This window comes from Phoxinus phoxinus (genome assembly GCF_949152265.1).
Source record: "Phoxinus phoxinus genome assembly, chromosome: 11".
NCBI lineage: Eukaryota > Metazoa > Chordata > Actinopteri > Cypriniformes > Leuciscidae > Phoxinus > Phoxinus phoxinus.
The window spans coordinates 25,667,417-25,686,676 of NC_136886.1; the positions used below are offsets into that span (position 1 = coordinate 25,667,417).

Consider the following 19,260-nt stretch of genomic DNA (forward strand, 5'->3'; position numbering starts at 1 on the left):
CTCTAAAGCTGCTTTTAAGCAATATGGGATTTAAAATTGTAATACAAATAAAAATTACTTAAAAATTTTAATTTAATAACAATTTATTTGTAATTATACATGGTCTAGAGATCCTAGAATGTGATCACACTATAATATATAAAATCAGTAGTATTTATTTTAAAATACAGCAAGTGTCCTGTGTACAATACAATCTTGTTTGTGTGAAATTTCTGTAACACTTCACAATGTCTCATTTGTTAACATAAGTTAATGTATAAACTAACATGAACTAACAATGAGCATTTGTTGCAGTATTTATTAATACAGCTTTTGATTTTAATAATATATCAGTACCATAATTGTTGAAATGAATTAAGATTAATAAATGCTGTAGACGTATTGGACATTTTTAGTTTGTTAACTAAATTAGTTAACTAGTGAAAAAGTGTTATCGAAATTTCTTTTATACAGGTTCTATAAAGATGTTCACATTGAAAAACATGGCCAGTTACTTAGCATCATTTTTCCATTGTCAATAAAAATGTTTCCAAAAGAACTAAAGAATCAAACTATGCATGTCAACAAGCATTGCACAGAATTGAGCAACAGTGTGAATGCAGCAATTTCCCCTCCCTGTTCAGTTATCAGTTATCAGGAACATTCAGTTATCACAGCACGTTTGCTCCACTACAGGTTATCCATTTCCCACTCCTGCGTACTGGTGAGAAGAACCCATTTCTGAGCGATCCTGGAGCGAAAGAAAAGGATACACAAATCCCACACTGGATACCGATCACATATTCTAAGGACATATACTAAAAATCAGCCTGGAACACCACTTGGTCAATTAATTAACAGAATTACAAATGTTGTGCAATAGTAATTATTTAAACTTTAATATTTACCGGTAGCTGCAAATAATACTGGCATCACTGTAATCTGAAGTTATAGAGTAATCCTTGCCATGTTTGGCTTCCAAAAATTCCTTATAAAATGATTTTATTAACCCTGACAAAGATAACTTTATAACATGACAAACAACAAAAGACATCCAGATCTGACAATATCTCGATCCGAAAATGTACAATTAGATTTTGATGAGGAAAAAACAATTTTAAAAAACGTATAAAATGATGAAACCAGGACTATTCATACTTAAAATAAAATGTTCTGATTTTGAAGTAACAGTTAAAGAGATGTAGAAACTCCACCTGTAGGCACAATTCCTTTGAATCTCATGTCTTGATGCTGGCTCCATTATGTGCGGTTGTGCCGTCACTGGCAGCTGATGCCATGGGACTAAGTTCAGTGGCTATGGCTACTTCCGTAGCCTCCTGTCCTGATCTTTTATTACGGTAATGACATGTGATGATAAAGGCACTACATCCCAGATAAATCACAGTCAACAGAGTGAAGTAAAAGAAATAAACAAAAAACTGCAAGAGAAAGAGAGAAACAGAATCAGGCCAAAATCATTCTGCATTATGTTACTGTAATTTATTCTTTTCTTTTTGTTTTAACGCTATGACCCATTTCATAATACTTGGGTCACTTTTTCAAAACTCTTGATCAATGTTTATATGTGAATAAAATAATAAATTCAATCTGTTCATCATATAAAGTTTTACGATCTTTATGAAGTTTTTGATACATCAAAGTGATAGTTGTGCGGACTGTAAATGGAGGCACAGAAAGCTCTCAGATTTCAATACAAATATCTTAATTTGTGTTCCAAAGATGAATGAAAGTCTTACGGTTTTGGAACGACATAAAGGAGAGTAAATATTGACAGAATGTTCATGTTTGGGTAAACTAACCCTTTAAACATAAGTTTAAAGTAGCTGTACCCCTACACAGGTGTTTGTCTTTCAATTTCATTACCCTCTATACAAAAGGGGGAAAACTTAGGAATAATTTTGAGCTGTAATGTAAACAATGACCATGTAACATATTCTGCAGTGTATTTTGAACCGTAGGGAGGTTTCATTATTGTTTTGTGAAAATATTTTACAAAAGAAATCATTGTGTAATGCTACATGTTTTAAAGGTCATTGTTTATGACAAAGTGTGTTTGTTGGGTGATAACCTTTGCTAGTGTTATGGAAGAATGAGTTGATTTGAGACATGTATGAAGTGTTTTGGTAGTTTTAGAGCATCTTGATTGTGAAATCAAGCTGTGAAGCCAAGCTGAAAGTTAGCAAAGGGAACTGTGTGAAGAGTTTTGAAAAAGTGACTCAAGTATTTAGTATTGGTCCTGTTTATCTGTGTGTAACTATTAACAGAAGTCAACCTAGAATTTTACACACCTGAGAATGAACATCCAAACCCAATCCACTCTTATCAACCACAATTATAGTGATGACCGTCTTCAGAATTGTTCCAAGAAAAGTGTTTACTCCAAACACTAAAGCACACAATTCTTTAGTGAGAGAGGAGGCAATCTGGAAACTGAAAGAAAAAACACAAAATTAATTATTTAGGGACAAAATGCAGAGAACAGACATCTGGATAACTGTAAAAAAGTTTATTTTCTTTAAATGGTTTAATTTCCTTAGTGTTTTTCTTTCATCAAAAGCTCCACATGTTTTAAACTACAACAAACTTCAAGTTCTTTCTCTCTGTGAATTAAATGTTTTTACAGGTGCATACAACTCATCTCCTCCTCAGTCACTTCAAAAGTTTTTATGCAATATGCGCAATCGTTGTTTAATGTGGGTTTTTAATAAAAAAACACATGAAAAAATCTTTTACATACATTTAATAATAAAATTAAACAAATAGCTTTATATCACTCACATGGCAATAGGCACAAGGAACTGGTAGAAGCCTCTGAAAAGGGCATATGACACATAGCAAACCCAGATATTTCCTGTGAGGCCCATGAGAAGCAGTAGACCAGCCTGTGCCGCAGTAATCAATCCAATCACCAGTTCAGACCACAGATTCCATCGAATTTTCACATAGCCTGCTGCAAATGACGCGATTGCACCTATGGAGCACATGAAGTGTGATTGTCATGCTGATTAACAAACATCTATTCTCACCAAGTCCAAATTTGTGCATGAAAATCTGAAAAGCTGCTTGCAAATATTTGTCTTCTTGTGTCATTTACACCATGGGTTCTTCATTCCTTGTCATGGAGAGATGCTTTCCTGCAGAGTAAAGCTCCAACTCTGATTAAATGCACCTGAATCAACTAAAAACTCAGCAGGGAAGTAGCTTTCCAGCACTAGGAATAAGGAATCCTGGTTTACATGTTTTTGTTGTTGTTGTTTTTGTTTGCCAAGCATGTGTCATGCCCAAGCTCAAAGGTTGAGGAACATGAACTTTGCTTGTTCTCGCCAATAGTAATAGTAAACCATCATGTATCATGTAAACCTCAATTAGGATTTTGATTAATGCGGAGAAGATCAAACGTCAAGATCCTAGTAAAAAAACTCTAGGTCACAATGACTTGCGTTGGGAACTCTGATGACCCATTATTGCTAGCAGATCATTATTGGCCGATTTATTGGTCGATAACCAATAAATGGCTGAATTTATAAATCCATAGTATTTTGTTTAAATTATAATGTAAGAATTACAAAAATCTAAAACTGTATAGTTTGTCAGCTAAAGTGGTTTAATTATCGCCAGATGCAATTCAAAATACATAGTTTGATGTAGTTTTAAAGCTACACTGTGTAATTTGTTAAGTTAATTCTTAGCAAAAACACTTTCTTTCAAAATGATATGTGCTCATTAATGTATAATTCCTTCTACCAACTAATCAAGTATTCTTGTAAGTGTAGAATCTGCCATTTATAATACATACGAGTGAGTCGATCGAATGGCGGAAGCCATGTTGCACCTCCATCTTGAAAATACATTAGCCAAAGAGGGACATACCTGGAAATGCAAGCTTCGCCTTTCGCGTTTTTTACACTCAGAGGCACAGTGACGAATGCGACGGGGAGATTACTCGCAAATGCCGGCAGATTTGAAATAATACGGCCACCGTAGGAGTTAAAACGCCCTCGGAATGGGAGGGGCTAGAAAGTAATATTCAGTTGGTAGTCATATACAATTTCACCGCTAGATGGGAGTAATTCCTAGCTTTAATTAATAAACATAAATATAGCGTTCAGCGTCAGTTCATGGAGGCCGCATAGTCAAGCTCAGCTATCAGCTGATACCCAGACCTAACAGCTGATCCGATTTCTAAGAACTCAATTGGTCCCTTTCAAACAGGGCGCCTTATTTAAATGCATTCTCAATCTGCTTGCTTGGCTGCTTCCAATGCATTGCTTGCAACCCACCTCCTCCCCTAGCTCCTCCTCTAACTTCTGTTTAACTTAATCAGTGTCATTCTGTTTTCATTGATGCATGCTCTGTTCTCAATAGGGGGATTTGTTTTTGCTGATTTCCTAGTTTTAAATGGGAGATTGTCCCCAGAAGCTGCTGCTGTTCCCTGACTAGCTTTCATGGAGCTCATGAAAATGATGGGTAACTCAGAACAGAGCCATACTGCCAAATGTAACTATAACAATCATGCAAATAAAAAATTTAACACATTTTGAATAAAATAATTGTCTATGGTATTTTTGACTCAAGTGGTCCTGACTGAACTCATGTTGTACTACTACACATAAATGCAGAGCTGTTATCATTACACTCAGACAGCAACTCACAATGACTTGCCCTCTTTTTAAAAAAACACAAGTGCTAAAGTGGAGATGAAACAGAAGTAGCAACAGATCTTTGATTCCATATTGTGACGTATATCCCAGACAGTTTTTCAACAGATTACCAAAAAAAAAAAAAAACATGTAGGATGGGGACTTGATTCTATACATCAGTTAATTGGATGAAGGCATATCTGAATACAAACTTGCAATCAAATGTAAAAAAGGGCTGGGGTTTAAACAGACTACATGATTGGAGAAGTATGGCATAACATCATATGACATTTTGATTTAAAATGATCAGATCAAAACATATGCATAGGTGAATTGTTCACAATATGATCAATAAAATTCATAAAGTTATAGATAGGGTGAATTTTTATTTTATGCCGACTTTTTTTTTTAAATCTTTGCCTTAACTTATTGCTATCCCAATAATTTTGTGTAAGATGATGACTAAAAAAATAAAATAAAAATGTTGGAGGCTGATAACTGATATATTGTGCATCTTTAATTTTGAACACTGGTTTAAGTAAGCGGCGTCCACACTGAAATAAATCAACAGTTGGTAGGCAGTACCCTTGCCAACTGTATAATGCATATGCATTTTAAAGGGATAGTTCACCCAAAAGTAAAAATTGTGTTGAATGATAAACCAAACAGTTGATGGACCCCATTGACTTTCATAGTATTGTTTTTTTCCATCCTATGGAAATTAATGGGGTCAATAAACTGTTTGGTTACTGAAATTCTTCAAAATATCTTCTTCTGTGTTCATCAGAATAAATAAATTCATACAGGTTTGGAACAACTTGAGGGTGAGTAAATTATGACAGAATTTTTAGGTGAACAACCCCTTTAAGAAATCAGAGCGGATGATACTTACAAAAAACCTGATTCTGTGGTTGAGATTATTTGTTGTTGTTTTAATTTAACAAATATAGCAACTACAAGTAAGGAATAATTGACGACAGGCCGTTGAATTATTATAAAAATAATGCACACCCGAGGTGGTAATGCGGTCACGACGCGAAGCGGAGTTACACCTCGGGTGTGCATTATTTTTATAATAATTCAACGGCCTGGAGTCAATTATTCCGCTTATACTACAGTTACCACACCTCGAAATATTGTTCAGATTATGTATTTCAAGATGTTTGTAAAGTTTTTGTCATTAAAACGCTCTTGTATGTAGGACTAATTCCTTGCGCATCTAAACCCATGCTCCGTTGCTAATTCCAAAACGTAATTTTAGAGTTAGTAACGGAGGTTTGAGCCGCTGATAGCAGACTAATGCTGGGGACACACTTAACCAGAAACATTCTCTGACTGTGAATGCAGCAGATTTTAAACACCGCTGTGAACACAGACTGAACGCGCTGAAAACGCGTGCATGATCAGTCTTAAGTATCAAATTACATTCATAACTCGTCCCCTTGGAATTATAAGGTTCTATATGCGTTCTGAGCAGTTTTGAGATATTGAGCTTCAAAGTTTTTGCATTACATATAAGAAAATTTATATAGGGAACAAGTTTCTTTCAAACATGAAAATAACAGGGACCCTAAATGTATTCTAAATATACAATATCAAAATCCTCTCAAATTTGTAAATGGGGATTTTTGGAATGGGTCAAATGCAGATAGAACCTTCTAATTCTAAAAAAAACACTTTTCGCTTAGAATTATAAGGTTCTATCTGCCTATAATAAAACAAATAAAACATTATTTGAACATTAAATATTAAATTAATGTTGTAACAATGTCTCAACATGTGTTAGAAAGTAAAATTTTATCCTTCCAATGACATTTATTTCATATTTTTAGCACTTCCATGTATTTAGGACATTTCAAATTAAGCAAGGTATGTCTAAATATTTTGTCCAGTGCAGATGTTAATTGTTGGTACCAATTTGATGGGTAATTAAACACATTATTGCAGAAATTGTTACTTTAATCTTTCGTGTGTTTAGACAGAAAGCAGCTACTGTAATACATCTGAGCAGGACTTTATTCCACCTAAAGTGGGCCAGGTAAAATGGCTTCCTCTCTAGGCATCAGTATGGCTGAAATAACATGCTAACGTTTATTGTTGTAATTAAGACCCCATCAATTAAATTGTTGACTATTTGACCTTTAAGGCTTAATATTGTAAAAATGAAGACATTTTAAGACTTTAAAAACTGCAAGAAAACATACATGCTTTAGCAAATTAATTCAGAAAGTTCAATAATCATTGAAAAATGATTCACTGACTATATAATCACAAAAAATGTCAGACTCATTTTTAAAAGACAGAACTATAATACTCTCTATGACTCATTTTTTAAAACACAGACTTATAAAACTCTCTATCTGCTAGTGGCATGAATTTAAACATGGAGAGCTTCTGTGCATTCGAAGTGCTGATTGGCTCACGCAGATAGAACCTTATAGAGCCAAGTTAGAGTTTGACTTTGTAGATAGAACCTTTTTGTTTTTTTAATAAAAAGTTCCAAAATGTACACAACTTAAACAAAACATCACATAATGTAAATAAGTTGTCACAGAATAAGAATGTGAATAACTCAATTTTGACAAAAATGTCAGATAGAACCTTATAATTCCAAGGGGACGAACTGGCCTTAGAGAGAAGCCTGTGCGTCAATATTATTATTTATTTATTAATTCAATTCGTTTTAATTAATTCGTTCATTCTTTTTTTTCTATTAGTGACAGTAGACTAGACTAATAAATGAAACACAAAGCCCTTTTATCAAGTATAGGCCTATCAATTTTATTTATTTGTTATATTATCTTCAATTACGAAAACCCGTGCAACAGGACTATCAATTTATTTAAATATTCAGTTTAATTTTCTATTGATTATGTATAGGACTGTAGGCTATACTTTATTTATTCAAATTAAACTGCATGTTTCCATTGATTGTGAAGTTAGACATTGGAAATTGCAGATCAAGCGCATGGGGCTGCGGTTTTTCTTGTTATGAATTGTATATATTTTCCGTTATTACAGTTGACTACGCGAAGTGATATGGAACTGTAATGAGGTCAAGACGTGCCTGGAACTACTTTAGCCGTGCGGTTCCCTGAAAATAATTGCACACCTCAGAACGTTCGTCAACCAATCAGATTCAAGCATTCAATGGCCCTGTAGTATAACAAGATATAATCTGTCTTACCTAATAATGTAGAGGCAGCCTCAACCGCTCCATTGTAGACATGTTTGTTTTCTGTGGCAGGGTAGACTTTATTCCACAGGATGTGCACATAAAACACAACTAAATAGTAACCAGTGGAGTTGAACACCCACCACAAGCTCCAAAGCCTTAAACTAGGTACCTTCACAACATTCTTTAACTCCTTCAGCATCTGAACAAACACCGAATTTGCCCAGGAGAGGGAATTGTGGTTACTGCCCAGTGCTGCCACACTGCCATCCTTCTTTTCTGGATTAATTCTGGCCAATTCCGATTGAGCTGCTTCCTTCCTCTCCTTCTCTAGACGGGCTTGGTTGAAAAACATGCTACGTTTGGGCCATGGTAAGCAGAAGGACAAGAGAAGCCCAAAAATGACAAACCCCAGAGAGACCACGCTTAACGTCATGTATGATACATTCCCTAGTGACAAACACATCTGACCCAGCACAGAGCTCGTGAAGACTCCCATGAGCACAGCTGAGCGGGAGTAGCTGGCTACACGCTGGTAAACAGTCGCTGGTACTAGCGAGAATATGTAGGAGGAGTATGCCACACGGGCAGCCATGGTGATGCCGTAAAAGAACTCCATAAACTGCATCTCCAGCAACGAGTAGCCCAAAAGCAGCAAGAGCCAAATGGAAACATGACTCAAGCTCTGAAGGATCAGCACAGGTTTGTAGCGTAGGTAATCTGTCAGCAGAAACACAGGCACCAGCACGGCCATATAGGAATATGTGAGGACTGGGGTGATCTCATTGGTAACCTGAAAAGATCACAGAAAGTCATTGTTACATCTTATATGGGGTAGAGGGAGAGCAGGGATATTTAAATGCTCAAATGTAACATCAGTAATAACATAATAGACAATGCACTTACTTACCGTACCTCCACCACCAGGAGTATACAGTGTTAAACATCAGATTATGAATTATAGCCATGATTAATTGTTAGCATAATTAATAGCAGTGTGAAACAAGATAGCCAAGGATTCCATTTTTCCAGTTTAGAATGACTCAGGGTTAAAGTGAGAATGTGCCATCTGAGATGAGGGTAGTGTACATGGAGAGCACACATGGCATCCCAGAATACATTTGATTGTTAAATTAAAATGTGGACAAGGCGTAGATTTTTAAAAACATTTTTTTTACATTTAAAAAGTGTCTCTTTGAGGTTTAAAATATTTCTAAATAAGTATTTTCCTCATCAGACTTTTTCTTACTTGCTGTGTGTTCACATACTGTGTTGTTTTATGTATGTACAGATATGTAATAGTATGGCCCTGTAAAAATGGCCCCTTAAAAGTATGGCCCCTTAACATTAGCAATTCTTCCTACAAGTCAGCAGTTTCACAATGTAGTGCTACTTTGACTGTCAGGAAGAAGTCTGCAGCTGAGCTCGCTTCAGTGCGTGCTCAAATAACTTTGTATTAAATAACATTTTATTCACGTTTTGTATTGAATAACATTAGTATGTATGTTCATATAAAATAATTCATATTTATGGAGCTTTTTTCATTATGGTTACAATTATTGCATACCACTATTACAATTATACAGAATAAATGTAACATCAGCATTTGTGTACTTCTAGTTTAATTGTATTCGACTCGTATAAGTTTTAAATTTAACGGACACGGGTAATAACTGTCAATATACAGTTGTGGCAACACGTCACAGAGACAGGCTAAATATTTTCAGGAGAAATAAACAAAAACCAAATGAATGATCCCTACTCTGCCTAATGCAATACATAGACATGCATTTAGTTACCTTAGCAGACTGAAAAAAAATCCCTTTTTTGTCTAATCAGATACATAAGTATGATGTTGTAACAGTTTTTGGGAGTCCTTTTAGTTAGTAAAACATTTTGAACATGTAATAAAATATATAATGTGAAAGAGAACTTGGGCTAAACAGAAGTGTCTTAATCTATGACATAGACACAGGGCTATAACCAGATAAAACATAGCACTTGGTCTACTTTGCAGTGAAAATTCGCAAACGGATAATCTCTGCATGTGGTTGACTAATTTTATGGCTTTTGTCAAATCATTGGCACTGACCTTACTAAAAAACATTCAGTTAGAGCTTTATAAGTTAAGAGGCAAATTAATTTTGTAATTCAGGATTTAGAAGTGTTTACAAAAAAGTAATTATGTTGATCACGCTAATGAGTGGGCATGATCTCGGTCCTTCCTCAAAGCAAATCTGACCCACTTTGGAGGAATGTGAACTCTGACCACATTCACATGGTTTGCCAGAACCCAGCAGCGGTGTCAGAGTTATAAGTTACACAATCATAACTGTGTATCGACTAAGTATTGGCAACAAAATAAATGTATACTGTAGTATGTAAACAGTCTCTCAAGTTTCAGTGTTTAGAAAAATGGAAAACAAACACAAAGTGTTTTTTCACAAACTAGAATAAGATTAGAATAAAAGTAGAATAGCACCACACCTGATATCTGGTGAAGTTCTTCTCTGTACTGAGCAGGTATGGTGTGATAAAGGGCTCTCCAGGCTTCAGCTGCACCATGAAGCCATAGAAACAAAGGTAAACAACAGACCATATCCAGGAACTGGTCTTCTGCGTTTGGGTTTCCAGGTCTTCCTTGGTTTCAAAGATGACTGACTCTGGAGCCACATTTTCCGCAGTGTGTCCATTGACATCGGTCCTCATTTCCTCCTTACTATCCTCTGTCCTTTCATTGCATATAATCACTTCCACCATGTTACAGCAATACAACTGATGCTGTAAAGCTGAATTATTTAATGATGTAAAAATGCAGAAGGAATGTTAATGTCCAAGTTAATAGCTGAAGGCTTAGCAGTTTAACAGAGGTCATAGACTGGTAACAACCAAGCGACTGTCCAAGCCAGTAAATCCTAAAACATGCGCTGTGTTAACTATTACTGAGAGGACACTTTCATACTGATACAGCAATGTGTTAAACAGCTACAAGCTGACATTTTTTTGAGTGCAAGTATTCACCTTTGCTCAACTTCCAGGTTCCAGCTCCGTCGAAAATGCTACCTTACTGGAACCCACATTGTGATTCTGTAAAGTAGCACAAAGGTAAATCAAATTGTTAGTTTGATTTTTATAATGAAATGTTAATAGATTTAAATGTAGTATATAGATTAGTCTGTGATTTTCTTGTTCTTGGGTCTTTCATAACTAAATAATAAATATTAAACAATATAGACCACCAAACTTAAATCTCTACAAGAAAGTTACAGTAATGTGTCCGTCAAAGGAGTTTCCAGACATGAGTTATTGGCTCTAATGAAAGTGAACTTACTGTAAACGTACAGTAACACACTGAGTGATGTCACTTTATTTTACAGTCCTGTTCCCCATGTACATACTAGCCTATGTACTTAACCCCTCTGAACCTACCCCTAAACCTAACCTGCCTTAAGTAACGTACACTGTAAGTACACGTAAATTAAGTGCACGAACTGTAAAATAAAGTGAAACACACTGAGTAAATTGTATTCACAAATCAAATGTCTAAAAGCGCAATGTCAGCTCTAATGCACATTTAATGACGACCAAGTCTGCTTGTCAATGGGTAATATCTCGTACTCTCTTGATATTGTTTGCATATAATCCTACTAATATTCAAGTACGCATGGAGCAGATTCGAGTTAAACTTGCCTGTTGCTTTCCTGCGGTCAATTTAAATCCTTTCGTGCTGAGTCTAATAATCTGTGAGACTGAAAATGTTATAGTGCAAGTTTTTTATGCACACCGCGACAGACTTTAACCCATCAGAACGAGATGACAACACGTACCAAATATGTCACTGAGAACCGTTCAGTCTAAAATCCACGAGACACATGCGTGCCTGCTGCAGTCGCGCGCGCCCAATGACCCACTGACTTTCTGCGCATGCGCACCGGATGTTTATCTTGATGAACGAATCGTACTTTTGAGTCGGATCTTTTTTTAATGAACTTTTCATTGAACCATAGCATTGAACATTTCACACAACTGTTCTGAATGAATCGGTCTCGAGTAAACTGACACTGAACCGAGGTCACTGTCTCTGGGGAGTTTAATGAAGCCCACTTATTTCCACGTAAAATATTTGTCAGTCTTATCAATAATGAGTCAAAACAGAGCTGTTTAATTATTATGTAAAATTGTATAGCCCAATACAAATTTCCAATGATTTTTGGGAATTTCTTATTGCTTAACGTTTATCTACATAAATTATATAGTTATTCATCTTGCGTGAATTTTGAAGCCGAGGATTCTGCAGCTGTGTAATGTTATGCTTTGCCAAAAGAGGGCGCTCCAAGCATGGAATTTAAGTGAGAATTTGTTTACTAATCAGAAACTCTTTTTTACGATTTTGTTGACTGAGGTAAGACGGTATGTAAATAATATAAGAGAATCTCTGAATAAGGCTATCAAGACTTTAAATATTTCTGAGCTTTACAACGTATTTATTTGATATCTGTATACCCGAATGCACCCTTGTTTGTTTATTATAGAAAGAAAAGAATACTTTTAAAGAGTCCTTGTCATAATCAAGCATGTTTTATCTTTAAGTTACTTATTTGCATTTTTTTCTCAGCCATTTATTCACAGCATTATTAGATGCTGTAAGAAGCTTCCATTCATCACTCTTTTTTTATAACATAGTAAATCCTGCATTAGCAGTCACATCACTTATACTGAAGTTCAAGTGCCAAGAAAGTTAATTGTGCACATCACAGGCTGAACTGTGCTCTCTCTCTCTCTCTCTCTCTCTCTCTCTCTCTCTCTCTCTCTCTCTCTCTCTCTCTCTCTCTCTCTCTCTCTCTGAAAGGTTCATTTAGCTAATGGAAAATAACTTGACTATTAATATAATAAGTCATTATCTCTTATCACTGACAAAATACATACAACCAATATGGTCACACTTTATATTAGGTGTCTTTAATTACTATGCACTTACATAACAAAAATGTTAGGTAGCCTACAGTGTACATTCGTATAGGCTACAGTGTCAGTGTAACTCAGTTGTTATTAGATGCACATTTAAAAATATATATAAGAACACAATGTAAAAACATGTATACACAAGTGCATTGTATCAAATCATTAATTTAAATGTTAGTAAATAGTAGTTAAAGACACGTAAAGTAAAGTAAGCAAAAAATTAAAATTGACGATTCTTGTTTATTATGGAATATTAGTATTTTTTATAAAGAAATTATCCGTGCACATCCTTATTTTTTTAAAACCATAATCTTGTAATCGTAATTTTGAATCAAAATATAAACTGTCAAATACCAACAATCCAATAAATTGTTGATAGAAGAAATCAAGTCCGTTTACTCTTTTTTTTCTTTCTTGTAAGCTTTTTCACTCCGAGCAATATTACATACATCAACAGTAAAGAACACAATATTTGCATTTGCTTACATACTGTAGACTACCGGTCCACAGAGATAAAAATGCTTCTACCTAAACTTCTCCTCATCTGTATTCAACGTGAGGTGTTTGGCATCTCAAACGAGCCTATTGATAGCTTGCAGGTTATAAGGAAGTCTGGTTACTTCATAGGCGACACATAACAATTTTAATGTACATTTTACACCCTTGCTTTGCACTGTGTTTGCATCAGCACCACGTGAAATATTTATACTTGGCACTATTTGTTTCCTTACTCAAAAGTTCGAAAGTCGAATTAAATTTCCTAAAACCAAAGGCTGACATATATTCAAGAATATATCACATGGAAATTATGCACATTAACATCAACAGCATACTATGTATTTTGTACTGTGCAGATGCATTAGGGTCCAGGTCAGAGGTAAAAAGCTTTGTGTGAGAGACAGACTCAAGCTGTCAAGCTGTTGTCTTTTGTTCCTCTGAGAATAAAGGAAATGCAGCCTCTGGCTGTTGAGATGGACACATAATTCTCCAGTGTTAGAGAAATGGTGCATTAACTCTTAGCCCCCATCTACACATATTTTGGTGTTGAAATGTGTAAAAAAAAAAGAAAAGAAAAAAAGAAACTGTACAGATGATTCCACATTTTTTGCAAGGTAATTTATTATGATTTGGTATAATTTATTCAGGCACAAAACGGTGCGTTTTTGCAAACCCTCAAAAAGTGATAACTTTAACATGCTATATAAAAATATCTGTGGGGTATTTTGTGCTAAAACTTCACACACACACACATACACACTCTGGGGACATCAGAGATTTATTTTACATCTTGTGAAAAGGGCATTTTACCACCCTTTTAAAAGCCTGTGATTTCTCTGCATCATGCATCTCCTTAAATTCAGCATTTCTGTTAGGACCACTATCGTCAAAGATGATTGACAAATAGCATACAGTTTGGATTGGCGTTATGGTTATGTTCTGGGCAATAACTCCCTGCCCATCCATGCAGTTTAGCATGGATAACAGCAACAATAACTTCCCTCAGGGTAAACAGAACAGAACCAACATAAAAGTATTACAGATAATATTAATTTTCAATGATTTAATGTACAACGTGATTCAAGAAAAATAAGTCTGATTCGAAGAGGAATATCAGAAGGCCTGTCCTGACTGGACAAGAGGAGAAGCTGATGATGGAGGAGAGTAATTAGCTCCTGAGCAACAGGAATGCTGTGATAGGCGTCGTATTCCTAGGTAGACGTGGATCAACTAAGAGTCAGCTGATGCGAGCTTGACTGACGTGACCTGCCACTAGCGCTTCGCTTGATTTATCTGGCACATATCAGATACATCAGGCTTTTAATGCTCATATATAATAATGTGTTCATTCTTCATAAATAAAACAACAACTATCAGAAGACAGTTTTTCCACACCGCAAACTGACACACACATCTTTAATAGCAAAGATACACCTTCTCCCCTTCTCTGTGCTCTCGGAGGCAGAAGTTTCCAAACTCATCCTTTACAATCACCCTGCATCCTGTCTGCTTGATCCTACCCCCACTCATCTCCTTCAAGCCTTTTCTTCTTCAGTTGTACCTGCACTCATTTACATCATCAACACCTCTCTTCTCACTGGTACCATTCCCACAGCATTTAAGCAGGCTCGAATAACCCTACTGCTTAAGGCGAGACACTACAGGTGAATATAGGGTAACATTTTGAAATAATATATATCACCATGAAACTTCCTCAGTTGATACTTACACAAGTATATAAAAAAAATTATTACAAGTTTTTGAAATTTGTATGTTTAATTATGCAAATTAGGCATTATTTCATTAAATATGCCCAATTTTGCATATATTTTAGATAGATCTCAACATATGATAAAGCCATATGATTTTGTTTACACACAAGATGAAAAAATAATTTTAGAGGGATTTCAGGATATATGCTTTCATTACCTATAGGAATCAAAATATACTGTCCATAGCCTTAAAAAAATCAATTTTCGGCATATTTTTTTTATTAAAATGTCACATAAATCAGGCCAGGAATGATTTATTAACAAATCCCTCTGAAAATATCTTCAGAATACTGCTAAGTGTATAACTGGAAAGTTTGGTGTACATATGTGCTACATAGGCTGAGATGTTTGTACTGGAGAATGACAAAAAACTAATTTTGAGAAAAAGGCATTTAAAGATTTGTAATGTAATAATTCATACTTTTTTAGTGGAAACAACTATTTACAGACACAATGGGTCCTATTTTAATGATCTGAAACGCAAGTAACAAATGCGAAACGCAAGTAACTTTGTGGGCGGATCCCGGGTGCTGTTGCTATTATACTGGCGGAATAAATTACTCTTGCGCCCGACGCAAATCTAAAATGGGTTGGTCTGAAGTAGCTTCATTATTCATAGGTGTGGTTTGGGCGTAACGCTTTGGTTAAACAGGCGTATAATAATTTGGGTAAATGTGTAAGCTAGATTAATGACTATTTTTGAGATTTTGAGCCAATGAGATTTCGCTTTTAGAGTTAAATGCCCATTGTACTTTCACGATTGGTTGCTGATAAAAAGGAAATTACCATATTTGGATCCGACAACAATGTACAGGAGAGAGAGAGCTTCCCAGCTATCTGTGCGATTAAAGGAAGCAGACAGAGATCGCGAAGCAGCGCATTGATTTAGAACGCCAACTTTTGTTGAATTTAGGAGAAATCTACAGATGCAAATAGAAAAAGTGTAGTAAAATAAAGACCTAAATGTGTATTTTGGACTTTTTTTCACCACAAGTGAAAGATTATTCAGGGTGTTGTGGAGGGGTGAGGTGTCTTAAGTCCCAACATCTAGTTACTGGGGTGCCTCAGGGCTCAGTGCTTGGACCACTTCTCTTCTCCATCTACATGTCATCACTAGAACCTGTCATTCAGAAACATGCTTTTTCCATGCTAATAGACTGTAAAAGACTGTTAACTATTACTGCTATGCTGATGACACACAACTCATTCCAGCCAGCTGATCCGACGTTAGCTGCTTGCATCTCAGCCTGCCTGAGAGACATTACTTGCTGGGTGAAAGACCACCACCTTCAACTCAACCTTGTGAAGACAGAACTGCTTGTGGTCTCAGCCAACCCAACACTTCATCACAAGTTCTCCATTCAAATAGGTTCGTCAATCAACTCTATGTGCCTTATATAACATTAGGATCGGGGCCCTTCGAATCGGAACAGGCTACACAACTCCCTGTCCAAGCTCTTGTTCTATCCAGAGACTTGACTATTGTAATGCTCTCTTGGCAAGCATGCACTGTTAAACCCCTGCAACTGATCCAGAATGCTGCAGCAAGAGTGGTCTTTAAACAAGCCGAAGAGAACGCACGTCAGACCTCTCTTCATAAACTTGCACTGGTTGCCAATTGCCGCTCGCTTCAAATTCAAGGCACTGATGTTTGCCTACATAACAACCACTGGTTTTGGACCCCTATACTTAAACTCTCTACTTGAGACTTACGTGCTCTCCAGAAGCTTGCAAGTGAACGGCACCTTGTGGTGCCATCGCAAAGAGGCACAAAATTACTTTCACGGGCATTTACTTTGACTGTTCCATGCTGGTGGAATGACCGGTGCAAAACATTTTTTTCAATTTGTTTACACACAAGATGAAAAAAGAATTTCAGAGGGATTTCAGGATATATGCTTTCATTACCTAGGCAATCAAAATATACTGTCCATAGCCTTAAAAAATCAATTGCCTAATTCAACCCGAGCTGCTGAGTCTTTAGCCATTTTCAAGAAACGACTGAAGACGTTTTTTTGTCAACACGACCCAATACTAACACTTACTCTATATATATTATATATTAAAAACGTTGTGCTATGTGTACTGTGCTAGACAAACTGGGACTAGTCAAAGCACTTGCATATTGTTGGTTTGATTACTTATATTGTTCTCCTCATTCCTAAATCACTTTGGATAAATGCGTCTGCTAAATTATTAAATATAAACATAAATAACTGAGAATACTGAGGATATAAAGAAGGGAAAAACACCTACATTTTATTCAGATGCCCGTTGATTGATTACTTTATACAACCAGGAACATTCAGCCCCTTCAGATAGAACAGTCTAATATTTGGTCCCATGCAGGTGATAAACCTGATAATTCCACTTTCACAGGTATCAAGCTCACAGTCCTCACTTTCTTTTCTTTCACAACAATTATGTTTGTTTGTTTTTTGTATTGCCATACCTGCATATATGGCTATTTTCATGACAAAATCAATGTATTTTAAAAGAAACAAATAGTAGTAACATACTAAAGGTTTGGTACTAAAAAACAACTACCGACAACCAAATCACATCATAATAACAAACATTATACAATGGTTGTTATGAATTGTTAAGCCATTAGGCTCATCAGGTTCATAAGTTAAATAAATCTGTTTAGCTAATTAGTGAATATAGTCAATAGACTATTCTGTAATACTACTTTGGAGAGTGGCCTGTACTGTGTATTGAGTTTGCTGCTTCTTTGTCCTTCATGCCTCTCTGGGCCCATTAGATAACTGAAATGATGTGTGTACCAGGGAATGTCGATGACTGAATTGAGGCTGTTCTCCTTGCTGGGGGCAATGCAGACTGGGTATTGTGATACAGAGGTACCATAGTGACATGTCATACACTCATTGAGTTCAATATCTCCAAACCTGTCCTGGAAAGTATATCAAACATGCCTTTAAATTATACCCTAAAGGTGTCATATTATGAGGTGAATTTATGATGTAAGAAAAGTTGTTTTCCCTAGGACAATTTTTCACTCTTTCTCTTACTTAAAACAGTAAATTTTATTAGCAAAAATCCACATTTGACTTATATTGACATATCATTTTAAATATAGCATCAACTCAAAACTTTAACTTTAATAATAAAATAAAACTAGAAACATCATGCCTGAACAGACAGGAAGAGTATATATGTATTACATCCCAAATGTTAAGGCAAAAACTACTGTTGCAAACATTCCTGATGTCCCCTAAATCACACAAATCCACATAATGAAACATTGTTTATTTAAACATATGATAATGAATAGGGGCTCATGAGATATTTAAAAATATAAATGTGTCCTAAACCTTGGAGGATGACCTATTTCATGTTGGCAGACAGAATTATTTTGATTATATTGACCCAGTACTGTGTGTATCTGACTTGTCATTCAGTCGAGGTACAGGCTTGCATCCAATATCTCCAAAGAAGAAGGGGGTTGGAAAGTGATTGTGCGACAATTTACAGCAAAGATGCCTGAACATCAACTTTATTTCCTTTGATTGGGCAGCCTTTCTCTTCACAACAATCTGGAGCTTCAGTTTCAATGTGGAGCAAATTTAATGCTCTATTTGTGTCATTTTCCCAGGGGCCATTCAATAGTCAGCAGGCTGTGTATCCCCGTGATCGCATCAAAGATCATAAACCAATTTGTAAAGTTTTTCCAAACTCTAACATGACAATCTTTTTATTGTAATAAGTATGAGTGTTTTTAAGAAGGAGGCTAAGTAAAGCCCATAGGAACATATTATAGTGACTTGGTTTTGTAGCAATTAGAATAAAGTGGGACAGAAAAGCACATTATTTGTATTTTATATATATATATAAATACGGTATATATAACCCCGTCTAATGTCCCATGTAAGTACAAGAATAGAGAATATATGTACACTGACTTTCTGAACGGAGTACTTCAGTCATAATGACTGGAGCTTAATCCCTTCATAACTGTCCTGACATCGCTATGGATTTGCTCTGGGTCACTTAATCCATGGAGGAGAATGCTAAAGCTCATTGTAATTCTAGACTGGCTTGAGCATAGAATTGAAAGTGGAGAACATTGGGGCAGCAACATAACATTAAAGGACAGCCTGTCACCATAATTCACGGCGGTGTGCTGTAGAATATAAAGATGTAAATACTCTATTAATATCACTGAGGAACGTGGTCATTGTTGCTATGAAGT

General features: G+C 35.8%; 1 protein-coding gene across 7 annotated transcripts; it reads right to left on the reverse strand.

Annotated features, from left to right (window-relative positions):
- Positions 1 to 65: 65 nt before the first annotated feature.
- slc19a1 (solute carrier family 19 member 1) lies at positions 66 to 11,737 on the reverse strand. Of its 7 annotated transcripts, none has more exons than XM_079627950.1 (8): positions 11,643 to 11,737; positions 11,506 to 11,556; positions 10,837 to 10,909; positions 10,303 to 10,604; positions 7,828 to 8,608; positions 2,779 to 2,971; positions 2,289 to 2,430; positions 66 to 1,418 (listed from the first exon to the last, which is right to left on the reverse strand). In XM_079627950.1, the coding sequence occupies exons 4-8, from the start codon at positions 10,573 to 10,575 to the stop codon at positions 1,218 to 1,220; spliced, it is 1,590 nt and encodes a 529-aa protein (XP_079484076.1). In that variant the 5' UTR covers positions 10,576 to 10,604; positions 10,837 to 10,909; positions 11,506 to 11,556; positions 11,643 to 11,737; the 3' UTR covers positions 66 to 1,217. The 7 variants fall into 7 exon arrangements, with proteins under 7 accessions (XP_079484076.1, XP_079484080.1, XP_079484079.1 ...); XM_079627954.1 differs by lacking the exon at positions 11,506 to 11,556 and having other exon boundaries at positions 66 to 730; positions 1,194 to 1,418; positions 10,837 to 10,902; positions 11,643 to 11,731; XM_079627953.1 differs by lacking the exon at positions 11,506 to 11,556 and having other exon boundaries at positions 66 to 730; positions 1,194 to 1,418; positions 11,643 to 11,708.
- Positions 11,738 to 19,260: the final 7,523 nt, after the last annotated feature.